General features: G+C 38.9%; 3 protein-coding genes across 3 annotated transcripts; 1 reads left to right on the forward strand and 2 right to left on the reverse strand.

The window, feature by feature from the left end:
- Positions 1-4,250, forward strand: LOC139122247 (putative ammonium transporter 2). The gene is made up of 6 exons (XM_070687676.1): positions 1-707; positions 891-962; positions 1,113-1,172; positions 1,512-1,588; positions 2,481-2,693; positions 3,195-4,250. Exons 1-6 carry the CDS (start codon positions 1-3, stop codon positions 3,851-3,853), a joined length of 1,788 nt encoding a protein of 595 aa, XP_070543777.1. The 3' UTR covers positions 3,854-4,250.
- Positions 4,251-7,704: 3,454 nt separating this feature from the next.
- On the reverse strand, positions 7,705-16,074 carry LOC139121733 (putative ammonium transporter 2). The gene is made up of 6 exons (XM_070686859.1): positions 13,904-16,074; positions 12,834-12,905; positions 12,279-12,338; positions 11,084-11,160; positions 10,171-10,395; positions 7,705-9,454 (listed from the first exon to the last, which is right to left on the reverse strand). The coding sequence occupies exons 1-6, from the start codon at positions 14,590-14,592 to the stop codon at positions 8,754-8,756; spliced, it is 1,824 nt and encodes a 607-aa protein (XP_070542960.1). The 5' UTR covers positions 14,593-16,074; the 3' UTR covers positions 7,705-8,753.
- Positions 14,894-17,881, reverse strand: LOC139122248 (uncharacterized). The gene is made up of 3 exons (XM_070687677.1): positions 17,730-17,881; positions 15,652-17,140; positions 14,894-14,905 (listed from the first exon to the last, which is right to left on the reverse strand). Exons 1-3 carry the CDS (start codon positions 17,879-17,881, stop codon positions 14,894-14,896), a joined length of 1,653 nt encoding a protein of 550 aa, XP_070543778.1.
- Positions 17,882-21,427: the final 3,546 nt, after the last annotated feature.

Below are 21,427 nucleotides of genomic sequence, written 5' to 3' on the forward strand. Positions count from 1 at the left end.
ATGGCGCCGACGAATTTGTCTGAGGCAAATGCTAGCGAAAGTTTAGGCGAAGATATCCTGCATGGTAATGGGGCCAGCGGCGAGCGAGGCTGGGACGACGCAACTTGGATACTGACTAGCGCGTTCATCATTTTCACCATGCAATCCGGATTTGGTCTCCTAGAATCTGGTTCCGCATCCAGGAAGAACGAAGTCAACATCATGGTGAAAAACGCAGTCGACGTGATCTTCGGAGGCATGTCCTATTGGATGTTCGGGTACGGGTTTAGCTTTGGTCAGGACCGCGGTTCTAACGCCTTCATAGGCATCGGACATGCTTTTGTCCAGCCAGCCGACGACGACAATTTCGGAAATGTCTACTCTAGCTTTTTCTTCCACACCTCATTTGCCACCACGTCGACTACGATCGTTAGTGGTGCAATGGCCGAGCGCACCAAGTTAGAAGCGTACATTATTTTCTCCTTTTTCAACACTTTTGTATACTGTTTCCCGTCTCGCTGGGTCTGGGCAAACACCGGGTGGCTGAAGAGCCTCGGGGTCATTGATATCGCAGGAGCGAGCTGTGTCCATCTTGTCGGCGGCGTTACCGGCCTGGTAGCGACAGTAATCCTCAAACCAAGAACAGGGCGATTTGACGAGAGTGGGGCTGTACATCAAATGACAATGGGCATGCCAACCAATGCTATATTCGGAATGTTTATGCTGTGGTAAGTTACCTCAACGTATTGTGGGCCTAAAATATTTTTTACCGGTAAAATCTTACAGCGAATTGTAAGCGAACAATAATACTTGATATTTTCTTGTAATTTAAATGGCAGATTTCAGATTAAATATACTTAAATCGTCTGATAGAGAACAGTTGATGAGAAAACATTGTTTACCGCCTTCAGGTGGGGATGGTTGGGCTTCAACTGCGGCAGTACATATGGAATAACGGGCGGGAAATGGAAACTTGCGGCCAGGTAACTATAAGCTTCGATATCGACTATTGTTGTGTTTAATTATTGAGGACGTTTCCTTGTTGCTTGCATTCCGCACCATACCATCATCAACGCAAAACGATATGCAATAACTTTGTGCGGTTTACAGCGATGCAATAACTTCAATTTCAGGTCCGCTGTGATGACAATAACAAGTTCAATTGGTGGTGGGATAGCTGGCTTATTATTGAGGTAATTTCAAGTTGATAGTTGTAAAGTCTTTAACAGTGTACACGTAAGTTTTTGTGCATCTCGCCGAATGTCTCTCTCCGTCTCCATGTCTGTCCCTCTATGATCTACCAATTAAAAATAAATGAATCTCAGCTTGCAACCCGAAAACATACCAAAAACTTTATTGTCTCTTCTGTGCTGTTTTGTGTATTTCTTTGTTCAATTGACTATGTCATAACGAATTTTTGACTTGTTGATGGATTATGGATGGGTATGATTGTATGATTCACAGTCCAGAGGGACTGTGTATGATTACATATCCGTTACTGATTCATCTAATTATCTCGTGTTTCCTTTCAGCTACGTTTTCAAGAAAAGGACATTCGACATTACATACCTAATAAGCGGAATTCTTGGCTCATTGGTAGCTGGGACAGGTAACAATGCATTTGTTTATAGATAAGCAAATTATGTATCAATCTGTTTACTGTCTCTAACTCTTGAAGTTGGTATTTGATTGATCTCGAACGCTTCGGGTTTTTCCTCGCGGCTGATGCAAAACACAGTAGCTTATAACACACAGTAGCTTAGAAGGGGTACCATGACAGAACCGCTTTGGCGAGACAGCGCAAGCCCACCGTATTCGGGATATTTGACCGAGGGCTTGCAGTGTATTCTACGGCCGTCCCCGCACGAGCGCCTTGCGAATTGTAACTCCATAAGAATGCAAATATATAAACCTATTTAACCAAGGCAAGACGAGGACTAAGACGCCACAGTGGCAGTTTGAAGGTAGAATGCGCCGCAAGGACAGATATTCGGCCTCTCAATATTCTGCAATACTTTTCTGCTCTACCGCTTTTTTTGGGGGGGGGGGGGGCTGATTTTAAAGATCATGGAGAAAGTTTTTATCCTCTTAGTTTTCTCGATTTAAGTTTCCCCCATTTAAAGTTTTCCCCTAAAGTAAACACAGGGATAGCAGATATCAATCTATCTTTGCTAATTTGTTTTTCTAATAGTATCAACCTTTGCATAGTGACACCTGATAAGACCTTTTTTGATCTGATAAGAGAATGATTGAAGTTTCATCGAGGAAAGATGTAGCAAAAGTTTGAGTCTTTCACTTTAGAGGTGTCCACTACATTACTTTAAACAGTTTCAGTTGAGGAGGATAAACTTACCATTTTTCTGGTTTAGTCTGCTTTCGTATCAACCTCTCTCGGGGTACTCTTTTTTCTATTATTTCCCCTGATATTCAGCACGTTAATACGGATTCCGAAGTACATTTTAATGTTCATTTAACTTAACCTCTAATTTTTCTCTCTTTAGCGCTATGTGCATTGGCACATCCTTGGGAAGGTTTGGTCATCGGCCTTATCGGGGGCAGTATAGCTTGTCTTGGTGGAGAGGCAATGGCGAAAATTAAGATAGACGACCCCGTTGGCGTTGTCTCTGTACACGGAATTGCTGCTGTGTGGGGTCTCATCTCCGTTGGCTTGTTCGTTCGCATTGATCGTCTGGAGAACATTTCTTCTCGTAATGGTAACATTATTGATTCTATTTATTGATTTTTTTATATGACAAACTCAGCTGACAATACCAAATGTAATGATGTGATCATATTATGTAATAACATGATCTACAATAACATTACTAGTCAAATAATATGAAGGATTAAAAAAGTTGTGAAGTTATATTATAATTTTTTTCTCTGGCGTCGAAACAAGTACTTCACCGAAAACTTGCTCCGATCTTTCTTTTGAGCGACTGCAAGTCTGTTGACATCATAGTTACGACACACTCAAACACAAATGTACACCAATCCAACCAATAATCCATCCATCCATCCACATACATACATGTTTTACATACATACATACATACATACATACATACATACATACATACATACATACATACATACATACATACATACAATTACATACATACATACATACATACATACATACATACATGATGTACGGCAGCGAATAGCCAGAACATGTCATGCTGTTGTTGTTGTTGTTGTTGTTTTTCACGTAGGGCTGTTTTATGGAGGAGGTTTTTACATGCTTGGCGTCCAGACCTTGACAGTCGTTACGATTATTGTATGGACAACTGTAATATCCGCAGCACTGTTGAAGATTCTGGATACCATCATTGGTTTGAGAGTCAGCATACAGGAAGAAATGCTAGGGTCTGATATTGTCGAGCATGCGCTGAACGGAACATATGACAAAGTCACTGGGGAGCTGAGGGGACTCGATGGCGAATTGCTGGAGATTGTCAGACAAAACGGGGACAACGCCTACAATCAGAACCTGCGGCGCATTTCGGAAGCTGTGGCCAGAGGGATACCGAAGGAGATGCTGAGTTCGGTGGTCAACTTAGGAAATTCCAGCCTCGACGCTGCGATGGAGTCCCGCGGTGAGCCATCCTTCGCAGCGGGAAGAACAACGGGAGAGCGGCTCAGCGTTATCACGATCAGCAGTACAAGGCGAATCTCTCCCGTCGATGATATCTCCTCGCTGTCATTGGTTGAGATGGCGGGCAAAGTCCCGGATGTTAGAGCCGGGAATGAATTCAGACGTAAATTCAAAGATAGCCTGATTATTAACAACTACGTGAACACGGACGGATGTCACGAAGACGTTGATGTTTGCATAGAAAGCATTCTCGACGACAGCAGGGATAGCAAATAGAAAAATCTACATATCAATTCAACGGCAAAAAATAGGTTTCCATGAGTATTAATCCAAGGATATATTAGAGTTTTTATACATGGTTTTATTAATTATCCATCTATAGTGTGAAACGTAAGGTACTTTATAGACTGCAATTTTAGAATCGTACCAAATGACAAAAGACTCGGTACTTAGCGTGTAGATGAGCGCCGAGACAGAAAGCATGCTTTTAACGACGAACGGAAGCCCGCTGGTTTTCAATGATTAATTCCATCATGGCTTTTTTTATTAAGCAGTATTGGATATCTATGTTTGGATTAAGAGATGGAATAAGCTGGAAGAGATGAACTGCATACATATTCAGGCTGTAAAGAAGATGACTTAAACGTACTGTAATACGAAAAGGGTAGCAAATTAGGCTGATAAATATTTGCGATACATCGGGACAAAGAACGAGAATCGTAATACTTATTTCAGTGACTAGGATCATGTGAATGTATAACCTAGCGATTAGTTTCAGCTTGCTGTGTCTGTACAGTCTAAGTACACTGCGCATGACGCTTTAATCAAAGAGCAACTGATCCAATGAAAACCGCGTATCCTCAAAATTTTAATCAATCGCTTATTCTACCGGCCCCGCAAAATCACGCAAGGAAATTTGTAAAACGCCAAATGAGGCGTTTTATTGCAACATCTTCTGATGATCAGCGACTCTTGACGATATAACAAGGAACGAGTTCAGAGAATCAATTTCAACGGCATCAAATATTTATATCTTGGAGAAATCTATAGTGCCTTGGAGAAAAGTATCAGGAAATTCATTTCAAGAAATTGAAATTATCGATTTGTAAATGACCACACTTGGGTGATGCGGCTTGAAAATATTATTGCTGTTGAAGTCGGGGCAATGTAATCTGTAGTCACATTCCAAACAATAACTCTCATAATCTTTAAGACTTACTGAAAAATCCGTTTTTGTCGATATTTTAAATTTGAAATACCTGCAACACGTCTCTGTGATTGACTGTTTGAAGTATCATTATTTCACCGATTTCGTAAAATGCCGATATTGAATAACAAATAGTTTTTTAGCCTTCGTCGTTCTGAAATTGTCGAGTCAGCTTTCATATTGTGAATTAAAATATGCCGGAACTCTCGCACAAACTAACCCTTTCGAAGTGAATACTTCCTGAATATTAAAATAAAGGATACTTGCGCTAGTAAAAAGCTTTCCCGGCACAATCCTAGAGCAATTGAAGGGCTTTCGTGAAACTTCCTTTACTCTTCGTTTATCTTTGAAATATCGATGTCGAAGTGATGACACCATGGGAAACGAGTATGCACTTTTAACATGCTTAATTACGTTATATGAACATCCTACAATTCTATATAATTATTCAATCAAAACGATTATTTTGATAGCGTATTCGATCGAAAGCATATACTAACATGCTCTCGTTTTTCCTCTGGGTTTCCCGAACCTGTACAGCAAAGATTTCACCTTAACATTGAAATGCTGAATACAAAAAATTATTGTATAAATGCGGTTAAGTGTAAGAAATTAAAAATAATTCCTCTGTGAGATGGGCTCGAGGCACACATATTTTTTTAGTGTTTGTACGTAAACGGCCGTATGCCTTGCTCTACGTTTTATTTCAACCAAGAAAGGCGGCGAATTTGAGTTTTTTCATTCAACTAAAGCGACCATATATAGCAAATTGAGAGTGAAATTTAGCAGAACGAAGTTAAGTGCAACAAATGCTGACAATACTGTATCGATTGAAGTCGCTCTAGCAAAGACCTTTCGCCGGAAGTGAGGTGATGGCGGTTTATTTACTGCTGATTTTAGTATAGCTAGCTAGTTAAATTTCATCATCCATCTTCGATTACCCTGCGAGCTGTATTGAAATTAATGTCACCATAACATTTTTACGAATGCATCAACACTTTCTTTCTCGACGTCCTAACATAGTGGCTGAATGAAATTATTATAGTCATTTTTGTTCTCTTCAAAGGCGAAAGCTTTGAAGAGGGTGCCCTAAAACTCGGCAAGAAACTCTATTGTACATGTCTGAAAGTGCTTCGCGTAAGACCATGAATAATTGTCGTGTCTGCAATTAATAATAGCATGCAGCTAAGAGTATTCTTATGACATCAGTATTCACACTAGTAGCATTTGGCTCGACCATGTTAATGTACTCATTTTTGATCTGCGGTAATAAAGCGACGGCTCACTCCATATGGTATTATATCCCAGTCTGTTTTATTCACATGACTCCAGCATGACAGTCCCGGCCCTATCGAGCCAACATATCGTTCCAAAAACCTTGCCTGTTACTAAACCGGAAATTAAAAGCTCTGCCTTGCTTGGAAGCTTTCTTAACCTCACGATTCAAAAGTCACCATATAACGGCACATTATACTCTCTAGAGACAAACGGGTAATGTTCTTTTCTTGCGCTGGTCGGTTCCATCACAGAGAAACATAGACAGAGTCGAGTCACAACGGGTATTGTTTAAGGCGTGAAGCGGTTACGTAACTCATCCATGTTCGCCTCGCCTCAGGTTGCTCTCGCCTCTCTTTTCCGAAGAGTGCCGACCATGCATCCTTCGGTAATTTTCGGATTTTCGCCATTTGTTAATCGAAAGTATGTTCGGCAAAGTTTGTGTTGTTGTTGTAGTGTGGTGCTGAGCGGAATTGACGTGCTGGCGAAAACGGGAGTGTATTGAGCTTCAGGAAAGTGAGTTTTACCGTTTTAAAAATTCCTCTCATATTTTATGAATATATAATGAGTGTGTTTGAACCAAATTTGAAAGTCTTTTATCGATACTGCTTGGTTTTACTCAATGGTTTACGGTCAGTCATACCGTCTTTTACACGTGCGTCAAGGAAGGACATGTTTATGAAACTGCTGGCGTGTTATGTTTTGATTGGCGTGAAGCAGTGTTTCTGGCCTGAGAGCTCACAAAGTAACTATGGTTGCTACGCGACTGGCAGTACGATGCCATCTCGTCGTATTTTTCGCATAATCTCGTGTAATTATCAACCACAAACAAAGCCTCCAAAAAGTTTAACACCTGTGAAGCTCATTTTAATATGAAAAGCCAATAATCTACCGAGACGACCATGGAACAAAAGGCATGCATGCGTTTCCAGTCTGTCTTTACTATTTGTCTGTGGTTCCATAAAACAGATTTCAGAAACCCCGCATGCTCCTCTATCAAATCAATATAGTAATAGGACAAAGAGCGAGCCAAAGTTCACCTTGTGAAATGTCTAAAACCGTCATTAATAACCTTCTATGAAAGCAGACATAGCACTAGGGGATATGGCAATCGCGTCTGAGAGCAAAATTAACTGTCCAATTACCCTCCCAACACAGAACCATCATCTGTTGCGATCAAGATAAGGTTTTTATGTAATCGCCTTTTGAGCGTTTACAGTGCAGGTCCGATATAAAAACAGATTTTCGTTAATTTCCTCACGGTCAAGTGACACTTCACATTGATCAATTAAATGCCGCTGTGCACCAGCAATTTTTTTCAGATATATATAATTTTTTTTATATATATATATATATATATATATATATATATATATATATATATATATATATATATATATATATATATGTATAAATATAAATTCTGTTATACACTGATCACAAATAAGATCTTTTCTTACAACATACAGCCGTCAATCCGTCCGTCGTTACGGACGGATATATACATACATACATACTTACATACATACATACATACATACACACACATACATACATACATACATACATACATACATACATACATACATACATACATACATACATACATACGTCAATAAATAATATGTACAGAAATGCATGTAAATACACTTTATTTTTGGATATGCAACTCTGGATAACAATGCTACATTTATTTATACCTGTAGATACCCTTATGTTTAACGATTTATGCACAAGAGTAATAAGTAGTTACGTAATACATGTTGCTCTCGTTGAAAGACCAATGCAGCGTGGAAATGAAATCCGTCGACCATATTGTACGCCCAAGTAATTAATCATTCATTATCCTACAAGTCGAATTGTTCCCTGCCCTAACAATATATTTATTACCAATGATCAACTCATCCTTGGAGATACTACAGTTTGAACATTTCCGCAAAGCGTAATATGCCATCGCTGAGATTTAGTTCACAAACCGTCCTTTCAAATCTATTAAAATTCAAAACTTTAAAATTATGTCCTTTTGATTTTATTCACCTGATAGTTGCAAAGTTTACTTGGTATGTAAGAATAGATACCTGCATTCTATGCAAATAAGATATTGTACGTTAAAACTTGCTAATGCAGACAGAGGTGAAAAATTAATGAATGTCAGAAAGAAAAAATTACAACCTGTCCATGGTTAGATTTTCTTGACATTTTTTGAGTATAATAACTAAACATATACCCTATAAACCTATTTAATTACCCTAACAGCGTCCCTGAGCACATCATCTCTATACGAATGGATATATTTACCTGTTTATACACCAGAAGACAAGATACATATACGATATTATCTTCTTCTAATACTACCTTTAATATTCAATGCGAATACCATCCATGAATACAGTCAATAATCAATGGCTTGTATTCAGCAATCCCGTATTCATGTGAATTCATTTTAATTTAGGAGTATTATTCTATAATACAGGCAACTTATTAATGTGAATTTATTTGTATTGTTGCGTTTTGATGCAGTGATCGATGAAAACGTTTCGATAAGTTTGTAGTGCTCAGTTGTAAACAGTGCAAATGTTCATGCACTGATTTATGCCTTCACCTCAAAACCACTAATGATCCGCCAAGCACAATCTCCCGGTATTGTTACTACTTTGTTGCAAGTCTGTAAGATGAGATGAACACGTTGGCAAATCAAACCCATATGACGTGTTCTTGGGGTTCATGATCTTCTGGTTTTGACGAAAATCTGTCAAGCCTCTGCGCACTGGTGTCGTCTGCCGTCGGGCTTTCTGCGTCAGAAGGGGTGTTCATCCCCACTAGCTGTGTTGCTGAAGCGTCGTCTTTAAAGTCACATTTTGACTCCGACGTCTGAGTGCTTGCCAGAGAACAGGACGGTATATTGTACAAGATCGAGTCACCATTGGAGACTATGTACTCAGTCGCTTGGACCGTGTGGCTATTTACGGTTTTTAGGTCAGCCGTAGATAAATTGTTTTCCACGGTCCTTGCTGCTTCTGATTCGCCCATATGAAATCCAAAAGCATCACACTCTTGTCCTTGGGCACTGGTCATCATAGATATTTGGTTCAAGATGTCTTTGCGATTACTATAATTTTGGTGTACTGTTTTTCTTTTCTCGTTGATCTTTCTGATGTTCACATGCTTTCCGTCAGGGGTTGTGAGTATCCTCGTCTTCTTGTCGTAGGTGCCGTAAAGGCCGTGTTCCACGATATCGGCACCTAGGAGCTCTTCGTGAATGGGGACGCGAAGACCTATGATTACATCAATCACATTCAGAAATATAAACGCCATTACAGCAGTCCAAGATATAAGTGTAACAAGAGCCAAGGACTGTACCCCCAGAAGATACCAGCCCCCTCCATAAAATAATCCTGCAATGTAATAAGATATACATGTGATTATCAATCTGTCACTGTATGTATGTATGTATGTATGTATGTATGTATGTATGTATGTGCATATAATTATATATGTGATATATATATATATATATATATATATATATATATATATATATATATACATACCATGTCTTAAGATCGAGTACATATATATATATATATATATATATATATATATATATATATATATATATGTGTGTGTGTGTGTGTGTGTGTATTTATCTATGTATCTATGTATGTGTTATGCATATATGTATCTATGTATGTGTTTATGTATGTATGCAATTATCTATTAATGTGTCTATGTATCTATAGTAGATAGACAGATAGATAGACAGATAGATAGATAGATAGATAGATTAACATATATTCTAAATGCAACACAGTTTCTAAATCATCATGCAGTTATATTCATTCGGGGGCAGGGACAGATTTATTTTAGATAAAATTAAGTGACCTAAATAATTGTTGTCGTTACAATTAATGTATATTAGTCAATGTAATCAAGGAATTACGAAATAGAATTGAGTTTGACATCGATAATTACTTTACCTTAAATAAGTGAAATAAGTATACTCATGGTACGGGACTTAGGCTATGCGTACAAGTTACTGTAATGCTCCGAGGTTTGAAATGTTAAAGGGAAAAAAATCCAAGTTAATCGTGTCATAAAATGCCGAACGTACCACTCTGTAAACCTTCATAAAACTGTGAATTGCCGTCGTCCACTTGGCGCAGGAAAAGGCCCACAGCTAGCATACCCCATACGGCACAGACGAAATGTATTGGTATAACATTGACTGGGTCGTCGATTTTCAGTTTCGCAATGCAAGGAATGCTGAGACACGCCAGTAGGCCTCCAATGGAACCAATCACAAACCCTTCCCAAGCTTGCGCGAATGCACAAATTCCTGAAATTAAAACGGTGAATTTCCGAATGAGGATGAGAAGTTACATTTGCGATTCAATTATTTAAATATGTATGTTTGCAGATAGCTTTATGAAAAAAACAAAACCGATGTCTTTGTTCCTGTGCTGGAGACTAGCGACTCTACAGAGAGAGGTTTTAAAGACAATATTCAAAGTTGAACGCCATGGGACTGCAAGTAAACACAAAATATGACTCATTGCCGTCACAAGTTTCACGAGTTAGAAACAAACTAATGGTGTAGAACATAACATCTTACATCTTCAGACAGTTATACCTAACTTTATAGTGTTGTTCTAATTATGAGCCTTGATCAAGGTAAGATAACACATCAAGTGTTTTAATTAAATAAATTGACAATTTAAAGGGTATACCATTGTACAGAAAATATTCATACAAGCTCCCATGTTTTCCTTCCTGTGATATCGAATTAAGTGATTGCAAAAACAAATTACCTAATATTTTCCAAGATTGAAATTTCGAAAGGCCGCATTCCTTGCGGTAGATCTTCAAGTTTGAGAATGATATATTTTTCGGATTTTACAAAAAAGCTGGTGAAAATCAAATGACTCCAAAAAGGTATCATAAAAGTTAAAATCTTAATTGCCGTCCCCAAGGCGCAGTCTATCTTAAATATAATTCATTTTAGTATGACAAGTATCCATAGTTACCTGTTACAGATACAAGGGATCCAAGAACGCCGTTAATCAGAAAGTTAATATCAAAGGTCCGTTTCTTCATGATGTAGCTTTAAAAACATACGAAGATTTGAACCCTTAGGATGTTCAATTGTTAATGCAATGATCTCATATTGACATTTGTACATGTCAGCAGCATTAATTATTTCATCGTTTTATACAACATTTACATTAACAAGGTTGGAACTAATTTGGGATAATTGGTTGGTGAAGTATTGTCTTTTTAATCTGCAAATGTAAGCTCATCTGTTTTTCTTTTTAAGTTAATTGTTTTTATGAGTAATTTGTAATATTGCAACATTTAGCTATAGGGCACCGAACATTTGTGAGAAAATTGAACAATATGAAGATCGTGCTATTGCCAATGTTTTCGGAAGGAGGGTCAAACAATGGTCTTCCTCCGACAAGAGGTAAGTTTATATAATATTTGAACATTTTTTGCTCTCTCTCTCTCTCTCACACACACACACAACTCTTACGAGGACACATATCATGTGTGAGATGTAGTTGTTAATTTATAATATATACATGTGTACATACACACACACACACACACACACACACACACACATATATATATATATATATATATATATATATATATATATATATATATATATATACACACACACACATATATATACACACACGGATATCACACACATATATATATAAGCTTATATATATATATATATATATATATATATATATATATATATATCCTCGTTGGAAATTACAGTGCCCGATGCGGAAAGCAGAGCGTTAAAAATAATAACACAAATTACTTCAAGTACAAAGAAATGATATATGTTACTTGAGTTACATGCATCCTGCAATCTTCAGACAGATGAAGATCTTAATCTGACTGAAGATTGCAGGATGCATGACACATAAATAACAGATATTATTTCTTTGTACTTGAAGTCATTTGTAATATATATATATATATATATATATATATATATATATATATATATATATATATATATATATATATATATATATATATATATATATATATTCATTTTGCACACTTTGTGTGTGGTTAACTTTCCATTATGTCTGATTTGGTATAACATTACAGTTCAACATACATTGTCCAAACTTCTGTGTCAAGGAATCATTGATACCTTACCTATGCATCTTAAACTCAGAAATGACTTATTACCTTAGTATTATTCCGCTTACACCGCCTCCTATAGAGGCTGTCGTGGTCACGACAGCAGACCTGGTATTTAACAAAAACATAGCTTTGACTGTACATGGTTAAACGGCAATGTTAACAGGACAGCGTTGTCACTCTTAACAACATCTAAGTAACAAATATGAAGTGATCCAAGTGGCCTTCGGTGTGATTTGGCTTGAAATTGACCAAAACCATGCGGTGAAATATAAGGTGATGAAATCTGAAAATCTTGAAGAATGGTTCAATGAAAGGTAAAATCCTCAATATCAGATGTTTTGCAAGTATAGGGAAGAATTCGCTGTCAAAATCTTATAAATTGAAATGAGTGACCTTTAAAATGGAACACTGCTTATTACATTCACTTTACACTTGCAAATTGTGATTCGGAATTATATATGCAATTTCAGGAAGAAGTTATAAGTTTTCGAAAGAAACACAAAGAATGGTCAACTTGCATTGCCAGTGGAACAATTATATATAAACCTTCCATGCCCACTTCGAGTAGTAGGAAGATGCAAGATTTTATGTACTTCATACCTCGCAGCCAAGATCCACTTGCCTTCTGTGATCCCATATGTGCTTCCACAGTTGAATCCTAACCAACCCCACCTGTAGGCGAGACAAAAATTTGCATCAGAACCCGCGGGAATGTCTATCCCTCTTCTTAGACAATTCTATTTCAAGAGCTTCATCTGTTTGTTCCTGTATCACAGCAACCGACATCTCTCGGTATAGTAAATCAAATACACCAGGATTTCAATCAATTGATATTCCGTTGCGAAAAATAATGAGGATAAATTTAATTTCGTTAAACCTTTTAACAGGATGCATCTTTCTTAGCCTAACATTAAAGTACTATTTCACAATCAGAAATGAATGTTAGGGGCATCGTGCAAGTTTGTTGTTTGCATTCGGATATTACCTCGAATTAACTATGAAACACTTTCATTTTGTGTGGTAACTTTAAAGGCAAACTTTTTGATTTTCGTCAAAAACAAAAATGAAAGAGAGCCTTAATTTTCATCTGAGATTTAAAAAGAAGTCCACACAAGCTCTAAACCAGCAGAAAATTCTGAGACAGTGAGTTTTGGTGTTTAAAATATATACGAGAAGCTCATTCTTCTTAAGGTAGTTTGCGCCTCGAAAATGAAAGACAAATTTTTGCTCAAACTTTTCTCAAGGAATCTTTAAAACATTCTCTTTCAAAATCAAGAATAAAAATTGGGAGTCACGGTGCAAATTATGGTACTCGAGAGAAAAATTACCCCAAATTTACCGATATTTGAAATTCAAAATGGCCGCGGTCTCTGTGATAACTATATGGAGAAAAATAAAATTTTCGATTTTCGAATACTAAGAAGTTGAAGCGTTTTCTTACACCAAGAGCTTTAAAATGAGCACCCACAAGTGGTACATCGGAAGAGAATTGTAAAAGTTTAAGAGTCAAAATATCTGTCCCCGAGGCGAGTTCTACCTTAAGTGACAGGCTAACTTCCAAAGAAATAGATTTAGACGAATTTTACGTGACACATACTCTTTATTGGTTCTTGGTCGATGTTCACTGGTCCTGTAAATGTCTAAAGTGATCAAAAGAGAGCAAGACTTACCAGAGCATAAACATTCCAAGCAGTGCTGTCGTAGGTGAACTCATCTGTGGCGGTACGGCGTTTCCCTCGAAACGGCCATGTCTCGGTTTCAGGACGATGGTCGCGACGAGACCGGTCACGCCGCCGACAAGGTGCACCACTCCTACCCCGGCGAGGTCGATAACACCGAGCTTATGCAACCAGCCATGCTTGTCCCAGATCCAGTGGCTCGGAAAGCAGTACACTAACGTGTTCAAAAATGAGAATACGATGTACGCTTCCAGCTTCGTCCGCTCGGCCATAGAGCCGCTTACTATTGTCGTGGCCGTGGTAGCAAACGAAGCGTGGAAAAAGAATTCAGAAAAGACAGACCCAGCCACCAGTCCCCCGGTTTCGTCAACGAAGAAATCTCCGAAGCCACAAAAAGAATTTACATAGGCCCCTTTGCCGAAACTTAGGCCAAATCCAAAGGCCCAGTAAGAGAAACCTCCAAAAATGACATCCACAGCATTCTTTACCATGATGTTTGTCTCGTTTTTCTGAGACACGGAACCAGATTCCAATAGTCCGAATCCCGATTGCATAGTGAAAATTATGAAGGTGCAGCTTAGTACCCAGGTAGCGTCGTCCCACAGAAGTCCCAATTCCAGCACAGATACTGTCGTAGGGACTACGGTCACATTGTCTTGGGTAGTTGACTGGTTCATCATGAGCTCTGCGAAACTCTATACGCTCTTCAGCACCGCTTTCGGGTGTGAGTTGCGCGGAACCCTTCACGTAAAACAAAAGGCTCTGGGCCTGCATAACCGAGTGATACATGTACATGTACATGTAGCTATTGCGTAATTTCAGATGCATTGTCTGCTTTGTTAACTATTTTGTTTCCTCCAATATTCACTTCTGCTTACATATTTGCATGGTCGTGTTTTCGTGAATAACCGGTCCGATTTTCACTCCTCTGAAAAATATAATATTTAAAGGACACTGTTTATTTGTTAATTATGGTAAAGGCTACATGTAGGTCTGACAATGAAAGAGAAACATACCAACCAATCATATATTAAAAATATAATATGAATCTTGCACTCTGTACAACGAAAGCCAGTGAGTTATTTTTCCGCGAAGACTTCGATAAAAGGATCTCATATGTTCAGCAACCGATTTGTAAAGAATACAAAGCATTTCTTATCGCTTGCTTATAGTAACCTTGCATATTAAGATCAGGGACATCAGTAAGATACATAAAAAATTATGCCCGCACTTTAAATGCTATTTATATAGGTTTTGCCTAGATGCATGTACTGTGGTGAGCATATGACTTAATTCGAATTTGGTGTATGCGTCAGCGAGTTGTGACACATCGTCTGTGAGCTCATTCTTATGTTAGTGTTGAGCGCAATGTTTATTATAGCTCATTTATTTTTGATTTTCCTGTTTAAAATCCATTGTTTCTGTGGGGGAGTAAAGTGACGATGAGAATCCCCCGGGGTGGGTTCGAGTTAAACTGACGTCGAAACAAAAGCGAGTGAACAGAAGCCTTGTGCGAAAGGCATGAGTCCTTTCAAATGGCTCATGCTATGAACTTCCTGCGAAATGTGATTAGTTAAGTCCGACGATATCTCAGGAATAATCATCGCGTCAATGGTTGAAGTATTCCCGTTCAGTTCGTGAGCAGTTAGTTCGGTGAATGCCATGGTACGCACATTTGAAGTTTTGTCGTCGAATGTTGACAACTTGATTTGTTCGCGATGCGTAACTTTCGCGGAAACTTGACGCGCGAATTTCTCAGAGGCGAATGTTTGGTTTGCTCCTTCATCAAACAAAATAACAGCGCGAATGGGAATTCCGTTGTGCGCAGAGATCGGTACAAACGCAGTCTTTAGTAGCACGGGTCCAGTGTTCACTTTCTTGTTTGGGAGTGAATCAGCTTTGGTAAATGTTACTGTAACCTCAGGAGTCGTTGGGCGCCTCTCTTTACCGTCCATAGTGGTACTTGTTGCCACGGCAACGTCATCACGGTGTAGCGCAGTGTGATGTCGTTTCTTACTTTTCTTGCATGAATATCGCGACTTGCATTCGGAAACTCTATGTCTTCCGAAACAATAAAAGCACAGTCTGTCCTTCTTAATAATGTCTAGTCTCTGACGAGTATCTGTAATGACGGAGCAGTTCGATGCGAAGTGCGATCCCTTGCAAAACGGGCATGTTTTGGGAGCGGTGCGAGACTTTTGTCGGTTCGGCGATTGCGCAGTTGTGTGAAAAGCGGCTGTGATTTCTATAAGGCCGTTGCTTGTTGGCATCTCATCTATGGGTTTACCGGCTTGGAGCGCGTTTATCTCGTGAAGAATTGCTTGCCGTAGTTCCGATAGTGTCCATGCAGAATTACCATGGTCTCTAGCTATTTGCTTTCGGATGTTTTGAGGCAATTTTTCTCGTATCAATGGAACCAAAAGTTCGCCGTAAGTGCGTTCCTCCTTACCTAACGACTGCAGACCGCGAACGTGACTTTCAATCGAGTCGAAGAAGTTTCTCAAACTTTGAGCGTCGTTTGTGGGTTTCTGCAGGTTCCACAACGCTGTCATATGAGCATCAACTATGAGATGAGTTTGTCCGTATCGTTCTTTCAATAGGTCAATCGCGTGAGAGTAGTTAGCTTCGTTGAGTGACAATCCACTGACTGTTCTCGCTGCCTCGTCTTTGAGCATGCTTCGCAGATAGGTAAACTTCTGAATGTTGCCTAGATTAGAGTCCGAATGAACTGAGGACTTGAAAACGTCGAAGAAAGTCGACCATTCTAGAACATTACCTGAGAAAGTTTGTAGCCGGAGCTTCGGTAGAGCGACTGTTTTACGTTGCGTGTTACCGAGAGAAGACATGTTTCCATTCTGAGTTGTGATGAAATCGTTTGGTGTTTGCGTCTCTGGTCTGTTTTTCTTCACAAATGTTGCAATGCCGTGGTTGCGCTCGTAGATTTCCGCTTGGTAATCGCCTGAAGCTTCATTTTCTTCGTCAAAGTGATCTTCGTCGGTCAGATCGAGGATTTTGATCTCGAGGTCGGCGAGTAGAGGTATCTTACTTGAAAGTTGATCGTTCAGCGCTTCCAGCGTGTCGAGTGTAGTCACTTGGTCGGTATCAACGTCTCCAAACTTTTTCATGAGAGCGTCAGCCCGGTTGAATAGTCGGGTAACTTGTGCACGTTGACCGCGACGTGATCTCTTCAGTTTCAATAACGCTGTGGCTGTCTGATCCTCGTTGTATCTGGTGGAGGATTAATGTGTTCTTGTTCCGACATCTTTCTCGGGTATCCTGGTCTCGGCACCCAAAATGTGGGGGAGTAAAGTGACGATGAGAATCCCCTAGGGGTGGGTTCGAGTTAAACTGACGTCGAAACAGAAGCGAGTGATTCGGTTCAATGTAAAAACCAAGGTTGGTTTATTACAATTCGAATCCAACAACAATAACTAGTAACACCAGAGTAGCAAGGCTTGTCCAGCCATGCTGTGAGCATCAGCAACCTATAGAGCCCTCTCCAAAACATGCTAACCTAGAAGCGTGGCAAGTTTCCATACTACCTCGTGACGTCGACCATGAACGCTGGAGAAAACATCCGGAAAAGTAGCAAAGTAATTTGATCGGGAAACATGCCAAAGTCTGATTGGATAATTAACGTCTGTGATTGGCTGAGAGTTTCTACCTCAGGATCCTAGTGTCAATAATGAATAAATTTTGAATTACGTTCTACACTTCTCCAAAGTTTCCACGCCATTAAATTTAAACACATGTTACAATGATACCCACTTTTTTGGTTTCGCTCAATCAGGTTGTCCAGTGTATATGTACCTTGTACCTGCGTAGTGTAGTATGAATGTTGCAAGTTTTGAAGAATAATAATGCCTTCCGCACCGATGATGGACGACCAGACACTCCACACCCGCTGTCCTCCAAATTGCAATACTGCAGTCCCTCGCTTGCTCTTACTTTAATTTTGCGTTGATGCATTCTCCTAAGCAGTCTGACAACCAATGGAAAGAGTGTAATTAGTCACAAATTCCTCCCTAGATGAATTTTTGTAGCCTGTTGTCACTCCTCGGACCTCCTGTCCTCTGCCTTGTATAGAATCACATGATGGCCTCAATTGCATCGAAAAACAAGACACAGTGGAAAATAAAGTGGACGAAATTGGTGTGTTTTTTGATCATGGAATTAAAACAGTGTTTCTCTGATCAAAATGAATGAAATGTGAGAATTATGTACCCCTATCGACAAGGGGTGTGAAATTGCTTGTGAAAGAAATGACCGATTGTATGGTATCAGTCTTCAAGTTGACGGAGTTAAAATGGCGACACTCTGATATACGTAGCTCAGCTCACAGGTGGACAGACTGTGTTAAGCTACATGACGTACATATATGCATCGCATAACAGCTTATGTATGTATGTATGTATGTATGTATGTATGTATGTATGTATGTAGTGCTATGGCCGAGCTGTTGTTTGTCATTGCTGCCGTCAGCTACTTGAACTTTCTCAGCTTTAAGCCTTGAACACATTGATGCTCAGTAACCTAATTAATATCCTCTGCTTTCCCAGAATTTCTGTAAACAGTTTTGACGAATTTTGGAAACAGTTCATTTTGTTAGTGTCAGTACAGTTACTGTGAAACGTGCCGCAATATGATTCTGTTTGCCTTGATATGCATTTTTGAACAGAGATTGTAAGTTTTGGTTGAAGTTAGGGACCGTTCAGTTTTTACGGCCGGGGGGCCGGCAAAATTCAGGGGGGTCATCATAATTTGGAATCCGCAAAGGGGGGGGGTCATCGCTTTTCACTGGTAGGAAAGGGGGGTCACCACATTTTCAAAAACATAATACCAACAATAAAGTTCACTTTATGCCATGGCCATGATCGACCCTCTTTACCGGCGGGCCGCCTTCGGCGGCCCACTACAATAAATATACATTATGTATTACCCATGACCCTCTTAACGGGCAGACGCCTTGGCGGCCCACTACAATTACGTTTACTTCATGCGATGGCCATGATCGACCCTCTTTACCGGCGGGCCGCCTGCGGCGGCCCACTACAATAAATTGACTTAATGTAATACCCCATGGCAATCTTAATGGCCGCACGCCTTCAGCAGCCCTGTCCAGTAAAGTTTACTTTATGCAATAGCCATGATCGACCCTCTTTACCGGCGGGCCACCTTTGGTGGCCCACTAGAATAAAGTTGACTTTACGTAATGGCCCATGACCCTCTTAACCGGAGGGCTGCCTTTGGCGAACCACTCCAATAAAGTTTACTTTATACAATGTCCATGGACATAAGTTGTCTATGGAAATGAAGTTAAAAATTGCCTTACAGTCGTCCTAATTAACAGACGTTTCAATGGATGTGGCTGAGAAGTTTGTGCACTGGCATCTCTGAATAAAGTGCGCCACGTACCGTAGTTCAAATCCAAACCATGCGGGTAAATTTGACATATGGGTTTTGGTTATTTTTCAGGGGGGGGAGGTCATCAAATTTTTTCGTCTGACAAAGAGGGGTCATCTTTTTTCACGAAAAATGCAGGGGGATCTATATTTTTTTGAACACCAGCGACAAGATTTTGCCCCCCCCCCAGGCCGTAAAAACTGAACGCTCCCTTAGAATGATATCTTTGATACAGATATTTTGTCGACTTGTGTAAATAAGTATTGTAATTCTCTCTTTGCTAACACGGCTGCCTTCAGTAGGTACTGCCATGGACAGATGGAGCCGCTGACTGAAAGGCAATAGAGGCATTACAGTTACAGTGTTTAACCATGTCTGCGAGTCAGTCAGTGTATTATAGTGACACCCTACAGGGTTTGGATTAAAAATACACAACGCAATGCTAGACAACATCGACGAACACAACCGAACCGACGAAAGGGGTCACACATATATATTGATATTTATTGATATATTGATATGTATTAACATAAAATTACTTCAAGCACAATGTAATGATATCTGTTACTTAAGTTTCCTACATTCTGCAATCATCAGACAGAAGAAGTGAAAGGGATTCTTAGTTCAACACTCTTATATATGAATGATCGGGACGTACCATTCTATTTGTAGGTGATGTTAAAATTTGTAGGTGGTGTTAAAATTTGATAAACAATATTTATTTTGGTGGCGGCATTTTGAAACAAGCTCCTAGCGTTTATTTATGCTGTTAAACAAACGTTCTGACCATCTGTTTGATGATCGCAGGATGCATGAAACTTAAGTAACAGATATCATTATTTTGTACTAAAAGTAATTTTGTGTTATTATTCATAACGCTATGCTTTAGCACCGAGCATTGTAATTTCCCGCGAGGACATATATATATATATATATATATATATATATATATATATATATATATATATATATATATATATATATATATATATATATATATATATATATATATATATATATATATATATACACAATCTGGTGACTTATAGAACTGGGTAGTTCAAAGTCCGTCTTGCTTCCAATCCCGAGTGGCAATATAATATAATGTTTATTTGTTCTCAAAAAGCAAGGGCCACCGCCCATCTTTTCCATAAACTTACAAAATCAAAGGAAATATACACGGACACGTGATAAAGAAAATAACATTACTTCAAGTCTAATTTACAGGTCAGGAACAGCTATTGCTCAGCTTTTAGGGCTTCATTTCTTCTCAACATTGCTTTATGGATGTACACAGCTAATTTGAATAAAGTAACAGAGTTCTTTGATGAAAATAGAGAGATGAGTTTTTCAATAGTCGGATTGACATTTACATAGGCAGGCAGAAACTTTTCTCGAAGTTCACTATACATCAGACAAAACAATAAGAAATGAATTTCATTCTCCTGTACTGTAACATTTCGTTTTTCACAAAAATAACAATTTCTGAGTCTTTGATCAGTGTGTGCATATCTTCAAGTTCCTGTTTCAATCGCAAGGCAATGGTTTGAACAGCGAAATTTTGACAGAGAAAATTTAAATTTCAGTACTTGGACATGCTGTAGGTAACACTCTGGTTCAAGTTGCGACTTGAACAAAGAATAAAATCTAAGACGCGGAGATTCACTAACTACAGCATACCACTCTTGCCTATAACAATCTTTTAGTCTTTGAGAAAAGACAGATAAAAACAAACTGGGATTACCCACTTGCTGTTCGAGCCATACCTCACCAAAACCATATCTCATGAGTAGACCTTTTATTTTTGTAACCCAATTAACTTTACCTGCTTCATCTAAGTTTTTCAACATTTTGTAACAGGATTTCGGATAACGAGAATCGCTCATTTCTATAAGTTTAAGCCAGTAAGCTATGCATTTTTTCATGTATATACAACTTAATGGGAATCTCCCACATTCACCCAAAGTGGCTTCATTATTCACACCACTCCCAAGACCGAGTAAAAATCTACAGAACTTAAAATGTATTGCTTCAATAACAGGAGAGTACTCAAAACCCCATATCTCAGCACCATAGCATATAACAGGAACTACACAGCTGTCAAATAATTTA

Source organism: Ptychodera flava, chromosome 21 (assembly GCF_041260155.1).
Source record: "Ptychodera flava strain L36383 chromosome 21, AS_Pfla_20210202, whole genome shotgun sequence".
Classification (NCBI taxonomy): domain Eukaryota; kingdom Metazoa; phylum Hemichordata; class Enteropneusta; family Ptychoderidae; genus Ptychodera; species Ptychodera flava.